Source organism: Micropterus salmoides, unplaced genomic scaffold (genome assembly GCF_014851395.1).
Source record: "Micropterus salmoides isolate LMB-PRFRI ecotype aquatic unplaced genomic scaffold, ASM1485139v1 Ms_hic_scaffold_21, whole genome shotgun sequence".
NCBI classification, from domain to species: Eukaryota; Metazoa; Chordata; class Actinopteri; order Centrarchiformes; family Centrarchidae; genus Micropterus; species Micropterus salmoides.
In genome coordinates, this window is record NW_024041262.1 from 6,605,850 (window position 1) to 6,626,234 (window position 20,385).

At 40.2% G+C, this 20,385-nt stretch overlaps 1 protein-coding gene across 1 annotated transcript in view; it reads right to left on the reverse strand.

Annotated features, from left to right (window-relative positions):
- The window catches only part of cacna1g (calcium channel, voltage-dependent, T type, alpha 1G subunit), a 279,605-nt gene that overhangs the window by 172,827 nt on the left and 86,393 nt on the right, over positions 1–20,385 (reverse strand). Inside the window, exon 3 of the mRNA XM_038736528.1 lies at positions 11,596–11,707. Coding sequence (XP_038592456.1) covers positions 11,596–11,707 — 112 coding nt within the window. The remainder of the gene's footprint in view (positions 1–11,595; positions 11,708–20,385) is intronic.

Genomic DNA, 20,385 nt, shown 5'->3' on the forward strand with positions numbered 1-20,385 from the left:
CACTAACCGTTTCGTTATCATCCAATACATGTAGCTGTGCTGACACTGCTGAGCCTCCGGTGAGAGATTCACAGATAGTAAAGATAGTTACTGAAAGCAGCAGGTAAGCTAACGCTGTAGCACGCTGGCTAAATGCAGTAAATGTACCGTGATCATGTAACGAGCATGGATTAGTTCAACCTGCAGCTGATAAAACTATTACTGTAACGTTGCAGTGGTAGTTTGTTCTGTCTCTGTCTGTTCTCCCTGTCTGCCTATGTCACTCTGCCTTTTTTCGGGAGTATTGAGCCGATATGCGGCTCGCTGCGCTGAATGAAAGGTACGGAGCCGGTGTTGATCTGCCTCTGAGACGGGAACGTTGAAGTAACAGAGCCTGAACATGTCTGGAGAAAAGCCACAGCCTGCATGATGGGGTTCCTGCGTTTATTGTGGTATTTCTGTATGAAACTGGTTGTGTTTTGGATTCTGCTCGCTCATGAGCACACGCCTGGTTGCAATCTGGCAATTTGGCATGCAAAACAAAATTAGAATACATTTTTTTTTACCACAAAGGCGGACAGCGTGCGCGTAAGTTTTCAACTGAAGAAATATTTATTTAACAAACCAACAAATTAAATGAAAACTATATTTTGAATGCTGTTAAACTAATGTGGTCATGTATTTAACATAGTCTAATACTGTTTAATGCAATGCAAAAACATTGAACCTCACTTCTTACTCCTCAGCGTCTCTCTTTCTCAGCATCCTCAGCTCCACTATTACTGCTGCTAGCATCATCACTGCCACTCTGATGGGATTTGCTCCTCTCCTCTATCCTTAATGTCTTTTTCTTACTAACTGCACTTGAGCTTTACAAAACATATAGACACTAAATGTTACTCACATAATGGAAGTAATCTGCACAAAATATTGTTTTTGTGACAAAAACAATATTTTGGTTATATTTTTACATTCTAATATCATAAATCCATTGATTTACATCCAAAAACGTTATTGCACGTGAAGTTTTTATTTATTTTAATTCTCAGTAATAGTTAATTGTAGTTGAAATATACCCAGTGATGCATAATTTCCAATTTAGTGGACAGATGATTAATCGTAATTTCCTCCCAACATAAAATCAAAACTTGGAAAGTTTAACAATTGTATTACTCCTTAGTTGTTACTAGATGTTACCAAATTTTATTTTCCTGCAGGGAAATAAACACACACTTCAGGCTTCAAAATATCACTTTAGCAATTTATGAGTAATTAGGTCTTAGACGATACATCTGTTTTATACTGCAGATTACTAACACCAAAAACAGAACCAGAGGCTGCTGTCGACATCAGGGGCCAGATGCATACACACATATATTCTGGAATTCATAAAAGAAGAACGTGCTGTGAGAATGTGTTCACCTCATGCACACCTCAGACCACGTTTTTATTGAGATAGCTGCGGGTAAAAGGATAAGGTGAATATGAAATATAAGGTGAGCGATGTAACCTTGTAGTGAAACATTGTTTGTTTAGCTTGTTGGCCATTTTCACTCAGTGTTAATATTTCTGCAGTCTACACAGCGGTCTATTAAAAGACTCACTTATAAACTTTGTTTTAAATGATTAATGAGTGATGGACTGTCTGTTTCAGTATGAGCACCACAAATGAATCACTGCTCATCCTTTAATGCTGATTGAGATATCACTGCGATGATGGTTTATAGGCACATGTGATGAGTTAGTGGTATGGGCCCTATAAATAGCCACAGCCGCGCACAACGACAGCTGCTCTGGTGCTATTAGAGAGAATGGTTGGTGGATTTGCACTTCTTCTTCTTCTTCTTCTTCTCCTCAGGTCCAACGAGTGGTAAAGCAGCCAGTAAGTTATTTAATATGGGGTGGGAGGGAGTGAACAATTTTTGTAAGATATATAATAATAATAATAATAATTAATAGTAAACTTTTATGCCAGTGATGACACACACTTATGTCTTGCCTTCTGCTCTCTTGTCTTCCTATAGTAACAGCTGGATGGGAATGCTGCTGTATGGGATCTAGCGGCATTCCTCCTCCTCCTCCTCATCCTCCCGTCTACCACCAACTTCTCTCATCTTTCTCTTTTTCTCCTACTGCCTCTGTCTCTCTCCCAGGGAAGGTGTGTCACTCCCCTGTTACTGTTATTATGTCTTCCACAGCCTCTCACGGTGTGCGAGTGTGCGTGGGTCCATCTGTGTACACCGTATGCTCATGTGTGTATGGTATGTGTAATTTTTCATGTGCATGATTATAACGACTTTTGAGAGTATTTGTGTGTGTGCATATGTGTGTATGACAATGTACTTCTATGTATCTATCGCTCACACACAATTACGGACACACATAAAACATTCAGACAGCTTCTCTCTCTCTCTCTTTCTCAATCTATCTATGTCTCTATCTCTCTCCATCTGTATTAAGGCTTGTGTAAACCTCTCAGCCTAAACAGTGACACCACATACCAGCTTACCAGCCCTGTGTGTGTGTGTGTGTGTGTGTGTGTGTGTGTGTGTGTCCCATGTTGCTTCTCACATTGCCTGAGAGCAAGTGTAAACACACGTGGCCACAAGGCACACACAGACATCAGCGAGCACAGCCAACTGTATTGCATCACTATGCTATGGTTTGTTATATCACTGCATCAAGCGAGTGCCAACATCACACGTCCTCTCATCACCTCCTGAACGGAGGCTTTATGTTCTAAGTGCACTTAATCACTAATACGGAGTGCACTTAACACTGCCTAATGGCTTGATGCGGCTCACTCACTCACTTAAGAGTCAAACCAGTTATTAGATACAGTATGTCGCCTGCATGTGAAGTGTCGCAGCTCTTGACGGACAATCAAGATCTGCAGATCAGAAACATTCCTGCACACGATTCAGACATTGCCAGATGTTTCTGCGCGCGAGCACATCCTGCTGTGGTTAAATAATGCGCAGTCAGTCAATGCAGGGGGGAGTTGCTGGTAGGAAGTCTGTTTTCCACACATCCACACAGCAAGTATGCACCCTGCTAAAGCACCCATCGGCAAGACCCTCACAGCATACCAGCACCTTGGTTTCTGTCCTGCAGATGACCCTGACCTCTGATCTGCACGGATAGGCTGTAAGCAATATAATGCGTTATACTTAATTAAACATTGAGGATAATGTCAAGGCATTTTATCATGTAGATATCAGCAAGGCGGTCCTTGTTTGTCTGTTTGACTTTTTAGTAATAAATTGATTACTACATGATGTGACTATTTTGAACTAATCAAAGTGAAGAGAACACTACACTACACTGTGTCCAGCGTGTTTTTAAACATTGGTTGCCAAGTTTTATATTCCACAAGTAGCAGCTTTTCATGGTTCAAGTTACCAAAATAAAGCAATATAAGCACAATATATAAAGGAACGCATTAGGTCTAGTCAGACCGATGTGTTCAGACAGTTTATACTTCTTTGAGGCATTTTGAAATGTTATAATGGCAACAATAATTTTCTCCTCTATCTATATCTTCATTTTCTGGTACCACTTTCTAATAAGCCTTTAAAAAAGGTTTATAAATTGTAGCTAATGGATTTGTTGGTTATAGAGCAGACACAAGCCATTACCAAGAGGAGAAAAAGAGAGAAAAAACTATTTGTCTGGTGTTTTTTTTTCCTTTCTAGTTCCTATTTAGTAATAACGCGGTTATAAATGTTGGTAATCCATTCTTGCTTAATAAGTTGTTATTAAATGGATTTTGGGCCGAAGCTAATGCGACCCTTTCCCAGAAAGTAGGTGGTCATACGTCCATCTGTTTCATAAAATAATAACTAAAAAGTTTGTCATTAATGGCTTATAACTGGTCTATAAAGCATTAGACAGTTAACAATTAATACAGCGGTTAATTAAGCAATTGTCATAGCCCTCTGCAAAAATCTGAGAGGTCTGCTGCTGCTGCCAGCAATCTGAGTGCAGTACTCTCTCTGCAGGAGAGGGATTTCATGCAGGGAAGACAGAATCAGCATTTGAATCTCAAACATAAAGTGTCAAACGACACATGTATTTACATGAAAGGAACATTGACATCTCTCAGAACCCAACTAATGAAGTCTCTATTTATTAGTGTCACTGTAACTTACACTGTACATTTACAGCTAAACTGAGGCTTATTGTTGACCCTTTTCTCTCTGCTCCCCTGCCATTCACCGGTCTTGTGCCGAGCTTTGCGTGCGCACGTGCCAGACAATCAACTGTACATGCATGTCGCAGTACTGTTTAAAAATGATATAATATTCTTTCTGAGGTTCATCAGTGGTGATAAATGATTCGAATGTTCCGCGAGGTGCGGACAACTCGGCACAACAACGGCCAAGCTTGAGGCTCCGTCTCTTCAGTAGATGTTCCTCTGCCACTAAACACATACACATTACGCCCCCACACATGTGCACTGACGGCCGTTCCTTAAGGGTTAGGGTTACAATTTTGGATTCATCAATGCACTTTAGAAACACTTAATAAAAGCTTCTTTCTTCTCACATGTTTATTTACAGCATTATATGTGGAAGTGTATATTGTAATAGGCTGTATATTAACTTATTGGGAGAATACTGATAATTCTATTTAAAATCAGATGTTGAACACCCCCATATCACCGAAATGGAACGCATCGACTGTGAGATTGACTATTCGGGGTAGCCCTATTACTCAATGACTGCTGTGTTCTTCTCCACACTTAACTAAAGGGCATCAGATAGGATCTAAAGTTAAATGTATATTCTTCTTTTTTGTCACGAAACAGGTGCCATCAATTCTGTAAAAACATCTCCCTGCAACCTCTCCTGCAAATAAGTCTCAGCCACTATGTATGCTAATTCTGCCTGTCACAAGTCTGAATGCTATTATCCCAGGGGTCAGATGCTTTCATCATATGCACACACACACACATGTGCACTCAGACAGGCAGGCGGACGGCCATACGTGCCGATGAAGGCGCCGTATGCCTCATGTGGTGAGGACAATAGGGCAGGCTCACTGTAATCTGCCATTCAGTTGAGATCCACTCCACACAGGTGGAGGGAGATAATATTGTGAGAGAGACTTTTCAGCTCAGTCACGACCCTTCACGGGAGCCGGGGTAATTGCGCACACAAGCACACGCACAGAAACATGATGTGACGTTTCTTCATCCTCCATGCCAGGTGTGTGTGTCTATGAGCCGTGTGTTTTCCACTCAGGCCTGAAAGCTCCTGCAGAAGTTCCATGTAGCAAGTGGCTCTGCACAAATGTCAGAAGCTCCATCTCAACAAGGAGTGTAAATCCATGGCTCCTTCTGCCTGCCAAGTCTTCTCCATCCTTCTATCGCTCTTTCTTCTTCTCCCTGTGTATCTTTCTGTAACGCAGCGTTCCCATTGTATTGGCACTGAATTTATTAGCTTCCCACAGACATCGTTTTGTACTGTCGCTGCGGGGGGACAATGAAAGGTTAAGTGCATTCACAGTAGAATGTATTCCATTGAAATCTCTCCTTCAGGGGAAAAAAAAGATCTTACCATCTTTAATGGTAAGGCTGCTACATTACAGCCAGAGTTTGACATTTCTTTTAAACTACTCCACTCCACTGGCTAAATCATCACTTTTCCCTTATTTTTTCACTCTTATCTGAGGTGCTCTCTGTTGTGCCCTCTTCTTAATCCGTCCAGGTTTGTTTATCAACTGGGAGAAAACCGCAGAAAAGCAAAACAGTGATACTATTTTCTACTTGCTGTTTGGTGTTAGAAATATACATCGGAGCCTGAAGGATACAGTTTAGCAGATCGCAGATATCCTGGTGCATTTATGTCAGCTGATAAGTGACAAAAAGTAACTGTGCAGAACTGAAAAAGATATGTTTGAGGTCATTTATGAATAGTTTTACCAACAGAGAGCTTCAATGGCTACAATGCGTCTACAGTTAATAACAGCTTAATAAATACTGTAAGTCAACACACCCCGCAGACTCTTAAATCCAGTGTAACGTTAACGAAATAAAACTGTAATATTACATGATCAACAATAAACCTGTAACCTGTTTTTCACTTACAGAGCACAACCATGTAATGTGCAATGCAATTAATGACGGCTTATTAACTACTGTAAGTCAACACACCACCAGACTCTCAAACCAGTGTGGCCTAATGTTAACTAAATAAAACTGTAACATTATATGATTAACAATTAACCTGTGACCTGTTTGCAGCCAACGGTAATAATTAACGTGATGGCAGCCAGCGGGACGTAAATAATTCCGTTAACCGACCACCACAAGTTTGACAAGTAAATAAACGCTCATTCATCTTTTCATAACAGTCAGAGTTAACCTGCCGTAGGTCGTAGCTAAAGCAAGAAGCAGGCTAATGTTAGATGGCCAATGTTAAACATGTTTATTAACCTCAGGTTACTAACCTATTTTGCGTTCAGCGCTTCTTTGTTGGGGTCTTGTATGAAATTTTAAAGCCAAAGTTTATGATGAATGGCACAGCAGCGGCAGTGCGCGCGCAGCTGATACTACCTTTACCGTAGGCAGGTTATAGGTAACGGAAGGAGAGGAGCAAGCTCATCAGATGTTTCCTAAAATTAAACATTGTTCACGAGCCCCGCAGCTCGAGTCCGAGTCGAGTCTGAAGTCTTTTGAGGACGGATGGAATTGCCAATAAATGCTGAAAGGGGAATCAGCTGTGTCAGCTGATGTGGCTCGCCTTGAGATGGGTTGCTATCAGCTGATGTGCTGGGGTTGTGAGATAAACTAGACTAGAGACTTTACGGCCTGCCTGAACTAATGCTATGCTCAATTTCTGGTCAAATTTAAATTCTGACCTGACGTTACGGTTAGGGTTAGATTAAAAAAATGTAAGGGATCACCAAACTACAGGATTCGTTCAAAAGAAACAAAAATGTCAATGTGCTGGTGGCGCTAGAGAAAAGGTTTAGTCTAAGCTTGTACCTTATGTTCTCAACCTTTGACAAGTAGGTAAGTTAGTACTAATGACATATAGCTAATTAATATTACTAATGTTACTTTGTTACATTCTTAATTTAAGTAACGTTAAAAACGTGCTGTACAGGGGAGATGTTAGTTAGCCCCAACAGCCTTCTCTTTTCCAGCAGTTGGGGAAACTACAGACTTTTATTAACGGATACACTGTGACCTACCCTGCACAATTACTACCAGGCAGACACTTTACTGCTAACATTTTTCTTCGCTACCTTTCACTGTCATGTTCTACTGCTCGCTCTCTCTCTCGCGTTAAGTGTTACCGCGCTCACACAGTGTGTGAATAAAATCATTACTTGCGCATTGATATTAATGATTGTGTGACATTTTAGTAGGTTGGTTATCCATTTTGCAGAGGTGGTGCTCCGAATACAGGGGGAACACTGGTCTCTCTGTTATGTGCGAGCCACAGACGGTCCGGGCGCTGCACTTCCGCGGGTTCTGCCTTTTGCATTCCATCAACATAAACAATCGATTGTTTGACATTTTTTAATCAAGTCAGAATCTTCCACGTCCGCATCACAATGCTTCTAAGAATTATGATACATGGACCTTTTGTAATGCCATAACTATCTTCTAGTCACCACTGTTACATTATTTTGGAAATTCATTCAAAAACATGACAGCATGTTGGAACTACCTTCTAAAAGTTTGTTATACGCAGTTATAACCACGCAAGTTGATTCTGGCGCTGTGGGGCTGTTAACATGGATTTGTCTATGTATTCCTTCAACAAGTCCGATTTCTGTTTTAGTTGAGGGTCTGTCTGGCCAGCACATAGGATAAACACAAATGAACACAATTCACCACAGGCCTAATATTTCTGTTACTGTTATACTGAGCTATCAAAATCAATTTGAAAATCATGTGTTGGGCTTGAAGTGGTTGTCAAAGTCAAACCAGGATCTCAGTAAAAAAAAAGTAGTAAGTAAGAGAAGAGCGGAGGGACTGAGGCAACAGAATGTGAAGACTGTGAGACAGAGGGAAAGAGAGAGATGTGAGAGTGTAAATAGTGAGAGCCAGTATGTTCCAGAGAGTGTGACAGACAAGAGCATGCGAGTGCGTAGGTTATGTGCCTTTACGATCTCTTAACGTATCGGTGAGGAGAGTGACAGGGAGATTGAAATGGAGGAAGCGAGGAATTAATGAGAATTCATTTAACCTCTAGGGTGCACATTCATCTGCGTTCCAGAGAGCGTACCCGCTGAATTAAATCACATCTCATACCCCTGAGCAGAGCAGCGGAAGGAGTCGATGGGCTCGGTCTGCCCTAGCAACAGCAGACTCAAAACCTCCTCCTGTTTCTTTTTTCATCTCAAACCATCCTTATTCTGTAACTTCACCTGCCATTTTTGTCTCTATTCTTACTTAATTTCTTTTTTACCTTTCCTTCCCTTCTTAAATTTAATTTGGCTTTCTTTCCTTTCCATTCTGTTGCACCCATTTCCTCTACTCTACTTTCATTTCCTTTCCTTTCATTCGCTCTGCCCTTCTCTCTTTTCATTTTATTCTTTCCTCTCCTTCCCTTCCCTTCCCTAGCCTTTCCTCTCCTCTATTTGTCTCTCCTCTCCTTTTAGTTTCCTTTATCTTCCCGTTCTTTCCCGCTCTTCTCCTCTCCCCCTTGTGCTTTTCCTCTCCTTTCATCTCAGGCAATGTTCAGATTTCATAAAATAAAATGACGTGTGTGCATCCATTTTTAGAGAAAGTACAAGTACGACTGCATTAAAAACGTGCTTCAGATCAGTAAACTGCCTTTAATATCAGGGAGTATATTGAGAGCAGCCCTTTATTTGCTTTTTCAAAACGATAGACATGTCATTTTGGAATGAAACTTTTCAATTTCACAGAGTCAGTGGAAGAAAATAAGAGGACTTTGTTCTGATTCAATCTATTTGGAACCACTTTGCGAGCGCATTATCCCTTCACCGCCCATGATGAACAGTGCCAGATAGCACAGATCTATTCCACTGCACCTCAGTCTACTTGATTCCCTCGTCCAACGCAGAGAACATTTATTTTCTACCCTCTGTCTTTTACAACGAGAACAACAACGCTCCTCCATTAGTGTTTGTTAGGTTAAAGGAGGTCAATGAATTAATGGAAACGCCTTCACACAATGTTGTTGTTTATTTTCCATCTGAGATAATGCAAACGGGGGAAGCAGCAAAGGCCAGATTTGCTGGATAATGGTGTTTCAGTAGCTCTCTATCAAAGGCATTGGTTTAGAAAATAGGAGCCATATCTCAAAGTGTTTCAGTGTTCCTGCTCTCTGTCATCTGTTTTGCTTCGTCTGAATAATGCTCGTGCTGTCACATAATCTGCCCTACAAACTGTGGTGGATTTGCTTTGCTGTAATGTTTTTTCCAGCCATTGCTCTGCGTTTGTTGTCCTTTTCTCCTAGCGTCACATCTACGCACGTGTGTGTGTGAATGTTGTTTCTGTAATGCGTGTTTGTGTTTTTTGTGCTGATCCCACAGACGGCCTCTCAGCGCGCTGTACTTGTCTTATTAAATAAAGATCGAGGAAGACAAATGAATGCTAGAGATAAATGTGTTCCCCTGTCATGTCCCTGTGTTGTTCCTTTCAACAAGATGCCTCAAACACAGCTTCAAGTTCAAGAGTTCAAGGTACAGTAAACTTCAGGTAACCATAGCAACGGTGCTTCTGGGGATGTATTACTTAGGATGACCATATTTAGACAGATGGGGCAGGAGGCAGACAGACACCCGCAGTGGGTGGAAGGTTGGGGCTGGGGGGGTGTTATTTACAAGGCATGGAGGGTTTAGCTTATGTCTGCCTACAGTTGTTGTGTATAGTAGGCCTATTTGTAACATTTCAACAGCTTATTACTTGATATTTAACAACTTAACTGTTTTCTGTCTTGTTAAGATTTGATTACGGCCAAAATTAGTGTATTCATTATAATTTAAGATAAAAGTATCATACTAAGCTTTCCAAAAGTATAACATTAATTACCGACTGTAGAAAGCAAAACTCAAATCCCAGAAATTTGGGTCATTTAGAAATCCCAAATTTTTTAGGTCTCAAAAAAAGGACATGTCTGGGAAAAAGAGGACGCATGGTGACGCTACATAACTGAAACTGAAGTCTAAGACAGGATTTTTCCCAATTTGCTATTACATAAGCAAATGCTGTTGCATAGCCACCTACGCTACCTTTCTCAGCTCGCTTAACTAAACAACTTTATAACCATTGGTTTTTCTAATGGAAACATACTGATACATTGAAATATAGCAACAACAATGACTTCAAGACAGATGAGCTAGAGGTGTTCCTAACATCTGTAGAGAAATCCAAAGATGATCTTTTTGGGAAAGGTTCAACAACGCTAACTTAGGAAGTAAAAGAAAAAGAGTGGACTAAGCTAGCAGTCTCCACCATATGCGCTACATCTACCATAAGACTCTCAGTGAATAAGTTCCACCTGTTGACATTTTGTTGGTTGTGTAAAAGCAATAAGAGAGCAGCCACACTGACCAAAAAAGTTAGCTAACACTACCTGGCGGAAAAGTGAAAGTTACCACAGCTTAAGGGTTATCCTAAAGTTAGGAAAGTTTAATTAATATTTTAAGGAAGTTAGGAAGCTTGAGTCTTCAAGGACGGATCCTTTCTATATGAAGTTAAGATAGGAACATTGACTAACAACTTTTCATCTGTAATGGCATTTTTTCCTAAATCAGGTCCTAGCACCATTATTCATAAAAGTTAAGTAAGAACCTGCATGTTAGGAAGCTTCTTTAATACCAAGGCCAACTATACTAACTAAACTGACTTCTAACACACTTTAATTTTATTTTTCAAGTCAAAGTCAATTTACTAGTCAAAAGGAGAATTAATCAGCGAGCAAAAACAGTAGGGTCTTAAAATATAAGCGACATCAGTTGAGTAATCTCAGCTTGGCTCAGAAACTGCACATCTTGAAGTCAATGTTGTGTGTACATTCTTTTGATTTTCACTGCTGCTTAGTGTAACTACTGTCGCCCAGCCTGTTCTTGGCTTCTAACCTCCCCTGCACAGTGTTTTTCTTTGTATCAAGTTTTATTGTTGCTTTTTTTAGAATGTGTGAATAAACTAAACTAAACTAAAGATGCAGGCATTTACCAGGCAGGGAGGGTTTCATAACAGGTCAGACTACGGTTTGGGTTATATTTGAAAGACTTGAAGAGGGGGGAGACTTGTTAAAATATGGGGATGGGGCATATTCAGACAGTCTCTCCTGGAAGACATTGATAGTGATGCCCTCGCTTGTTCACATTGTCAGAAATAGCTGTGTCAAGAACGTCAAAAGAGAGCTAGGGAGAGAAGTTCAAACCCTGCTTACATTCTCTCCCCACTACAGCTGGCCAATCATGGCGGAAAGTGGGTGTGAATGTAGGATTGTTGGTTTTGTGTTATCACTTGCATATTGCCACTCCTTTAGCTACATATCCCCATTGCTTTGGGGAAATAAAAATGAATTTTGCTCTTGATCGGCTCTGATTTTCCTTATTAAACAACGTGCAAAAAGAAACCACAGTGAACCCATAATATATTGAGCCAAAAACAGGTCTTACCTGCAGGATCTTGCACCTCTCAGAGTCGCAGTCGATGTCCTCACAGGGATGAAACATGCCCAGAGTCACACAGTTCAGCAGGATCACCAGCATGGACGCTCGTTCGAACCATGTAGAGAACAATTGTCAAGGAACATAACGAGAGATAATAACAGCTTGCAAGTGTCAAAAGCTTACTGCAACAACAAGCAAAAAAACAGCATTTCTCCAGGGTTTCTCCAGTGACCTCATTATCTTATTCGAATTTCTAAACTCCTCTGACATAGTGATGCACATTTATCTCTTCCACCCCATTCACTATCAAAAGAATTTTTTTTTTCAAAAGAAAGAAATGAGCCACAGATGAACCTGGGAAGTGGGAAAACCCACCTGTGGCTGTTCTGAGTGGCAGTCATTGCTCCCATTTCACCCTGTTACCTAAACAGCTTTTTTGCAAGGCGTGTTGGAAAATGTTCAGATTGTTGGCGAGGGAGCCGGATTGGCACTTTAAAGAGATCGTGTGAGGTGAAAAAAGACAAGAGAGACAGGGAGGCTGACTAAGAGGAGGATGAAGGATCTGGAATTTTATTGACCACAGGGTCAAAGTGGGCATTCAGCCTGAGCTATGTGACACCAATCAATGAGCAGACCAAACAAACACAGATTAGGCTGATGCTGCTTCAATAAAAACACACACACACACACATACTATGACACAGATATGTGAGCTGCATGCATACACACAAACACACACCCACATATATTATAGATTGCTGCATCCACAGTCAGCACCCTACATCCAGCCAGTCTGTTTGTCATCCAAGTGTGTGTGTGTGTGTGTGTGTGTGTGTGTGTGTGTGTGTGAGAGAGCGAGAAAGGAAAACAGGGCCTTTACTCTGTGAATGTATGTGTGTAAAAGTGTGCACACAGGCCGCGAGGACAAACGACCTGTCCATCTTTTATCAGATTAGCTGCCACTTGCTCATTCATCCCGCTGACCCCATGATGCTGCTGGGTCAGAATTGCCCCACAGCCAGCACAAAAAAAAGGTGAAACCCTGACTTCTAACTTTCCTCTTTTATGCTGGTGAGGCTAGAGTTTCAAAGCAGAACGCCGGACAATCTAATAAAAACTGTGAAAGCAGGTATGTAATAGAAACACAGAGAATGTCAAATATCTCATTTATATAATATCTCCATATTTTTATAATAATCTGCAATTAACTTTAGGCTGTGCAAGTGGTCATTTTTGACAGTGTGGTCTCACTAAGGAAAAAGTCAGGAGGTCAGATTCATCAGGTTTCAAAGGATGAAACCTGATGAATCCGACCTCCTGAACTGAAACCTCCTTCCTTCGTCCTATGAGGAATATCCCATCTACATGTCATGGATATACAGTCAATAGTTTTCAAAATACAAGACATGACCCAAAGTGTTGGTCAAGGAGAAATAATGGAGGCATGACAGCATGCGTAAACATGCATGTTTCAAATACCATCACACTGTTCCCAGTTAGGGCACACCAGCATTTATAAGTGACACCCTAACCATTTGTTTTAATGGAAATGCTGCAGTCAGTGGATTTGTTAGCTGTGGCAAAGTAAATCTAGCTAAGCTTTGAGGAACTTTGCCCTCTCATTATTTTTTAAATGATTTATTCACAATGTTCATACATGGCAACTACAATATGGTTAAGGTTAAGGCAATTGAAACATAAATATTGAGGATATGGTAGGAAAAAAATAATGGTCCATCAGTAGTGGAGATAATAGGTTTTGCCCAGGGACTACAGATGGAAATGAGCTGGTAGCCAAATCGGGCACAAAGCATCTCCTCTGTTTTTGAGATTAATGTCTTTTGTACATGGTCTTTGATTTAAACACATTAAATAATAATAATAATGAGTCTCCCAACTTTATAGAAGTACTACAGTAAGTCAGGAGTGACTGTGAGGGTAAGGAAACTGTCTGTTGCAAGAAAGTCAGTGCTCAACCGCACTTCTCCCGAACCTTTACTTTATACCTCGCTGAACACTGCTTCCTGTGGTGGCTCTGAACATTGGACATAAATCATGTGTTGCAGAATCATCCAATTTGAATGTAATTCAAAGGGATACTGGGTTAAAACATGATACTCTGTGGTAGTTCCAATATCGTATTGAACAGGAATATTGAATAATAGATGCAGGCTGGAGGGAAGTTGAGCTTGTGAACCTCAGTAGCATCAGTTGGGTAATGACGGCTGCATCTGGAAGGCAGCACATGATTAAGTTACACACTGGAGGATGCACGGAAAGTTCTGTGAGTCCAAAGGGATGCAATTAAAAAGATCAGTCAGTTTGGAGAGTGGGATCATTACAGGAAACAAAAGCTCAGACACTCAGGCCTCTAGTTTAAGAGTGGTGGCAGTGAAAGTTTTGGGGAGAGCAAACTGTTGTCGACACGAGGTGGTGGCATCTGCAAAGGTCTGCAGCGAAGTACTGAGAAGGTGGGCACCTAATTAAAAATAATGAGCTGTGCAGGCTGTCTGTGTATGCACTGATGTCATCAGCGTTCATAAGGGCTAAACACAGTGATCAGTTAAGTTCAGTAAAGTTTCAGTTCAACAGCATCAACTATAAATTGACTGGTTTACAGTATGTTTCTAAATTGGCTTATTTCAGCAATTTCATTTCCTCCTCCATCAGAAATAATAAAAGGGGCATGACATGTCTGATAGCTAAATGAATTTCTGTGTAATGAGGGCAGCAGAATATATGTTGTATTATAGAACAGGAATGAAAAATGTTTTTTTTTACCCACCACCAGTAACCTGCAGCCGTCATGGCCAACTTTTCACTTTCTGAGGAAGTTTAAAAGAAAAGTTTTTTTACAGAAATCCAAAACACACTTGAATGAACATTATAGTCTGCTGGGTTGTGTGTGCTATTAATGTTAATGCATAAGAATAAGCTCCCTAGCCTTAATGTACTGCAAAACAGACTGGTAAGATTGACTCTAAACTTCACTCTCAAAGTTATACTCATAATATGAGAGCGGCTAACATTCTTCAGCTTCCTTTTTTACAAATCCAAACATGGCCAGTGCTCTTTCAGATATTGCAAATACAGATCAGGAATGCCAGAGTTAACTTTATCAAGAGCTCACTGCCTTGAAAGATTTAAAGAGTAATTGTCATCACATTCAATCAATGGTGTCTAATTAGTTCTTGATTATGTCTAATTAATTATTATGTATGCGTGTTTTGAAATATTTATATGATTATTTGCTGCTGATTTGGTGAACTTTTCTGTGTATTTTGTGTGTTTCTTATTGTCGTTCTTTGTCAATCACATCTATTTTATTTCTAATATCTGGTTTTATGTTGTTTTATATACTGAAAATCAAAAAAAGCATTTTGCATAGCAGTATGTATGTTCAGTTTAGGAGTCATAACTTAAAATAATCTGCTAAATTTTAACACATAACTTTATTCTGATCCTTAACATATTTTAACACTATAATATTATAATAATATTCCTGTAGTACTGCAACCCATGATATCGCTCAGCATTGTATACCATATGATATTATCAAATTCACTGTTTGCATCAGTATCGGTCTAGCATTGGTCCTACCCAGTACACCACACCCAGTAAAGTATGGCATTTTGATACATACATACACTATAACACAAAAATGTGACATTTTGCATTGGTATTATTTTACTGCCACCAAACTAATGAATTCAAACTTAACAGTTCACTGATGAATCAATTAAGTGGGTTTTTTTTGCCACAAGTCTAGTATAATAAGCAGACCTTATTTTAAAATTTCATAGAATAATAGTTTTTTCCTAGTGCAAAACTTGCATTCAAAACCTGTATGTTCCACTGATGTCTGTACCACAATAGAATCAAAAGTTGTCCTCATTAAAAGGCACTTGCTTCCTCTGCACAGGTCAGCATTAAAACTCTAGCTCTCGTAACATTCAAAGAAAAAATGTACAAGCAAAACTACAGCACCTTGGTAATAGAGCATCTGAATCTGAATCTGCTCATACTATATTTTGCACAAAGGAAGGCAGCTCTATTGTTATTGTGCTATTGAAGTGCAGTATGTGATGGTCAGGTGCTCAAAGCTTTTCCTTGAGCCTCTCAGCATTCTGCACCTGCTGCAAAATTGGAACAGGACATAGTAGTGATCTGACAGATGAGGATGGTGTACAACTTAAAATGTTCTTAGTAGTGACAGACAGAATTAAGGATAAAGGAGTAGAGTTCTACATGTAGTTTTAGCAGTAACTGGTGGCTGTGGCACAGGGAGTGGAGCGGGTCATAATCAGAAAATCGGGGGTTTGATCCCTGACTCCTCCATGTGCATGTTGAAGTGTCCATTTTTATTCATCCTCACTGCTCTCGTATGGTGTCGCTTTCAGCTGCAGCAGGCAGATGCTGAAAACTGAAAGCACTAAGGTAGCAACTAGCTAGAGAGCTAAAACAGCTAAACAGCTAAAGAGACAAATCATTTCCTTTTGGTGGAGACCAAAAACAGAACAAAAAAAAAAGCGAATATTGGACTCACGTTTGCCAGGTGGACAGAAACACAGCTCCAAATAAATGCTCTATATCTGCTGCATATGTAAGGAAAACATCATCAGTAGCTTTTGGTAGCTACTGTTAGCAGAGTTTTGATAGATCTTGCTGTTTAGATAGATCTTGCTGACTATTTGGTATTTCTGAGTTATTTTGCTAAATTTATAATTCTCCTCCACTTGTGCTACTGTTATGAGTCCGCATTTACCACAATTCTGTAATTGCCAAATGGCAACAAGTCCCCTTTTACAGCGCTAATGCTAATATTGCACATTTCCCAAAATTAATGAAAAATACAATACATGGAAAGTCATTAAATGTGATAAATGTTTTAAGAAATTCTAAAATAGGAAGTAAATTTAAAAAGGGGGTCCTTTTTAGGTAGCTGACAGGAGTATGAGATGTGAATATCAAAAGGGGTCACCAGATTACTTTATGAGCTAAAATCAAGCTCAAAAACAACATTGGCAATACAAAGAGGAAAATCAGGATCACAGAGAGAACTCAGACCTACAGAGAAAGTAGATGCGCCTCTCTTCCTACAACTGACAAGGCGAGGGAGCGATTTTTTTAAAGGCGGATGAGTGGGAAAAGCGGAAGCACTGTGAACCTGGCAGCCTCGCTCGCTCACTGCCCTTGGGCACACGTGTAGACAGCAGACAGGCTTTACTGGTGCACTTCAGACCCCGTCGACTGATGAAGTGTATGGGATGTACTGTTTATTGGAGGTCTTACAACCACATACAAAATTATTTATTGAGACAAAGAAATCAAGGAGAAGGCCGAGGAGATATCTTGCGCAAAAGGACGGAGACAAAGCAAAACATTAAATATGAATAATCTGACTAATTCAATCAATAACTCTTCCTCTCCTGCCTTCGTTCTCTTCCTCTGTCTCCCCAGCTGGTGGGCTATAATTAAACAATAAGGAGAGAGTGTTTGCAGTGTTCTGGCTTCAGTGTGAACACACGCACCCACACTCACACACACACCTTCATGGTGTCAGCATATAAACAAGTGGTGACGCCCCAAGGGATGGATTCAATTAGAGGAAAGATACACGAGGATATGCTCTGTCAAAACTCTGAAAGCAAGACGCCTGCTCTACACCACAGACACACGCATGCAAACCCACACAACAATGCTTTCATCAGAAAGGCAACATTTTGAAACTCATCAACGCCCCAAAAAGTGTTCTGTGTCCTGCTCTCATGGCTTCTTTTCAAACACACCTCTTCTTTTCAAACACACCTCTCTTTTTAAACCTTAAATCCTTCGCTAACATGCACACACACACATTTACGGTCCCTTTCTTCTTGCTTAATGAAGGGAAAACAATATGCAAGCCTTGTGTCCTCCCCAGCCCCTCTCTGCATCACACTGCTGATTCACTCTGATTATGTCCACTAATGATCTGACACCAGGACACAAACAACAGCGAAGAGAAACCACGTAGAAGAAGAAAGGAGAAATAAGGAAACAGATTCAAAAGAGCAAAGTTTAGTGTAAAAGAAAAAAGAAAGAAGTTTCAACTCATCTCATCAAGTTCTCTCCAGCTCTTATATCTTTCATGAGAGCAGGGAAATGAATCCTCAGTAGTGAAGAAGAGATGAGTTGCGCACACAGTCCGAGGGCGATCGATACAGACAAGTCTCGCTGAATTGATATTATTCATTGTGTTTACTACAACTCACACAGGACGTGGTTCTGCATCTGTCTCCACACACACTACACAACCTTGGCTCATACACTCTTTCACCAAATCTATATCTCTCACTGAAGGGCTGTGCATGACCTGATACTACAGTTACATCAGGAGCTGCTGTGGATATATACTGGCAACACATGAATCACCAGTGTTCATTATCTACAATATGATTTGTTGTAGAAATGGTCAATCCCACACTACACTTTAGTGTAGAAAGCATCTCATAACCGGCATTTTTAAGATGCCGGTATGTCTCGAAAAAGTCTGCTTCCCTGTCAGAGGCTGTAGGTACTGGAACCATCAGTAAATTTTAGCTTACGTGAGATGCCAACTCTCCAAACTGAGAGAAATGTGTTTTTGCCATGTTTCAGCCTAATGAGCAAGAAGTGTTCAGCTCTTGGTAATCTTCACCGTAATGTTGAATCCACAGGCCATAATAAATATACTGTGTCAGTAGCAGTGTTGGGCAGTAACGTCCTCCTGAGTAAAGTGTTACTGTAATAATATTATTTTTCCCAGTAACTAATCCAAGTAACGCTGCATTACTGCGTCACTGTACGCACCATCCTTGAGTGAATGCGCGACTGTGCTGCAGGTCAGCGGCACCGCACTTTATGTTGTTCAAGTCAGCTGTTAGCCAAAAAGCTAAAGGGTGAATGGAGAACGAGGGAGAGAGGCGTTCTTTCCACAGCTGTAAGTAGCTACTGCCATTACTGTCTCACAGTCTAAGATGCAAAGGACATTGTCGTCCGTTGTCAACTGGTTGCAATCCAGCAAAAAGCTTTCAATCGCGAACAATTCTACATTTATTTATTTAGGCAGCACAGCAACATGAAACTTACAGAAAGAAACTCTAGCAGCTACTGCCAGTGATTGGACTCTGCGTTAATACTGCTCTTATAATGCATGTGCCGACAACAGTAGTTCAAAAATCAGGATTTACTTGCTTTATTTTTTTATTTCAGCCGGTTGCTTTAAGAGACGTTATGTTTTGTGAAAACCAAACTCCTCACTGCTGTTATGAATACAATATTAGATAATATGTCAGTGGTGGTGGGGTGGTAGTGAAAGTAATATAGTAATCGTAGTAATAGTTTATCACCAGTAATAAGTAAAGTAATATTATTACTTTTTTAGTAACTAGTAACTTATTACAATTTCTGAGTAACTTGCCCAACACTGGTCAGTAGATCTCTTCATTGACTGAAAGCACCATGTTATCTCAGCTGTGACATACAATATGCATAACTCTACTAATCAAGTCATTACAAGGTCAAGCTGCTCTGCTCATGCATGCAGACAAACTTCACTGAAACCCAAGAACATAATTTTAAATTCCACTAGAGGTTGCAAAGTTTCTAAAGATACCACATATGTCAGGGTGAATTTTGGGGAAATGTGTAAAGAAAAGAGAAAGAGGCCTGAGGCATCGATTTGATGAAACTGGACAGCCATAAAAACATGGAGTCTTGGGTTTGAATGTTTCACTCAGTGTAAACATCATGCAGCTTTAATGAAAAGCTGTGGAACAAGCCAGCACAGAAGTAAAAAAGTATGTTAATACGGAATAATATGATCCTAGCTTAACAATCTTAGGCAAGAAAAAGGTTGGAAAGTTGATGTAAAGGGGTTAAAAGATTATCGAAAGTCTGTGAAAGCCACACAAGCTGATGTGATAATGTTGAAAATTCCAGCCACCTGTTCTTCTGCAATTTTCTTAATTTCACGGTCATTTTTCAAAACCCTGAATTGTGAAAAAATCAATAAGAACAAAACACGACAAAGTGCAACAGAAATAGACTGTGAATAAATCATGATGTACATGAAGAATGATATGATCCGGGTGGAGCGATGAGGAGACTTTGACTTTCCACCAAATTAAGACATGAAATAAATAATATTTCCATCACGTTTTTCCCCTTTTGTTCCTGTCGTTTGAGCTTTGACTGGAGCTCTTTTAATAACATCATTTTGTTGCACCCTCTTCTTTTGCAATGGTTTAATGGCACTAAATGGGAGAATTAGCGCCACCACCTGTTTATCTTGATGCACTCAACTCCTAATGTTCACATCATTGTAGTGGATGGATATGCACATTTACTTATTCGCGTTTTTCTTGTGAAGATTTTTATAATTCTGAATATAATCTAAGTGTTTCCATGGTATACATCTTAACAAATGGTGGCTTCAATTCCCAAAAAATACTCATTGGAATTCAAAAACATGTATGAGCCCAAGCATAATTATTGCTTACTCTGTCTGTACAGTAACCAAGACTCACTGCTTGATGCAACCTGGTGAAATTCTGGCTTCACAATTCCCCATTATGTTCATGAAAGGAATTCAGATCAAAGCACAGATGATTCTCACACAGGATGTGCAAAGGAACCTCTTTTTGATCAAAACTCACTTTGCCCTGAAGTTCAAACGTGTCAAAGGCCCCGTACCAGGGAAGCAGCTGGGATGCTGGAGGTGGGACACGTGCAGTGACACACAGCTCTTCAGTTCTGCATGGATCCCACGCTGGCAAG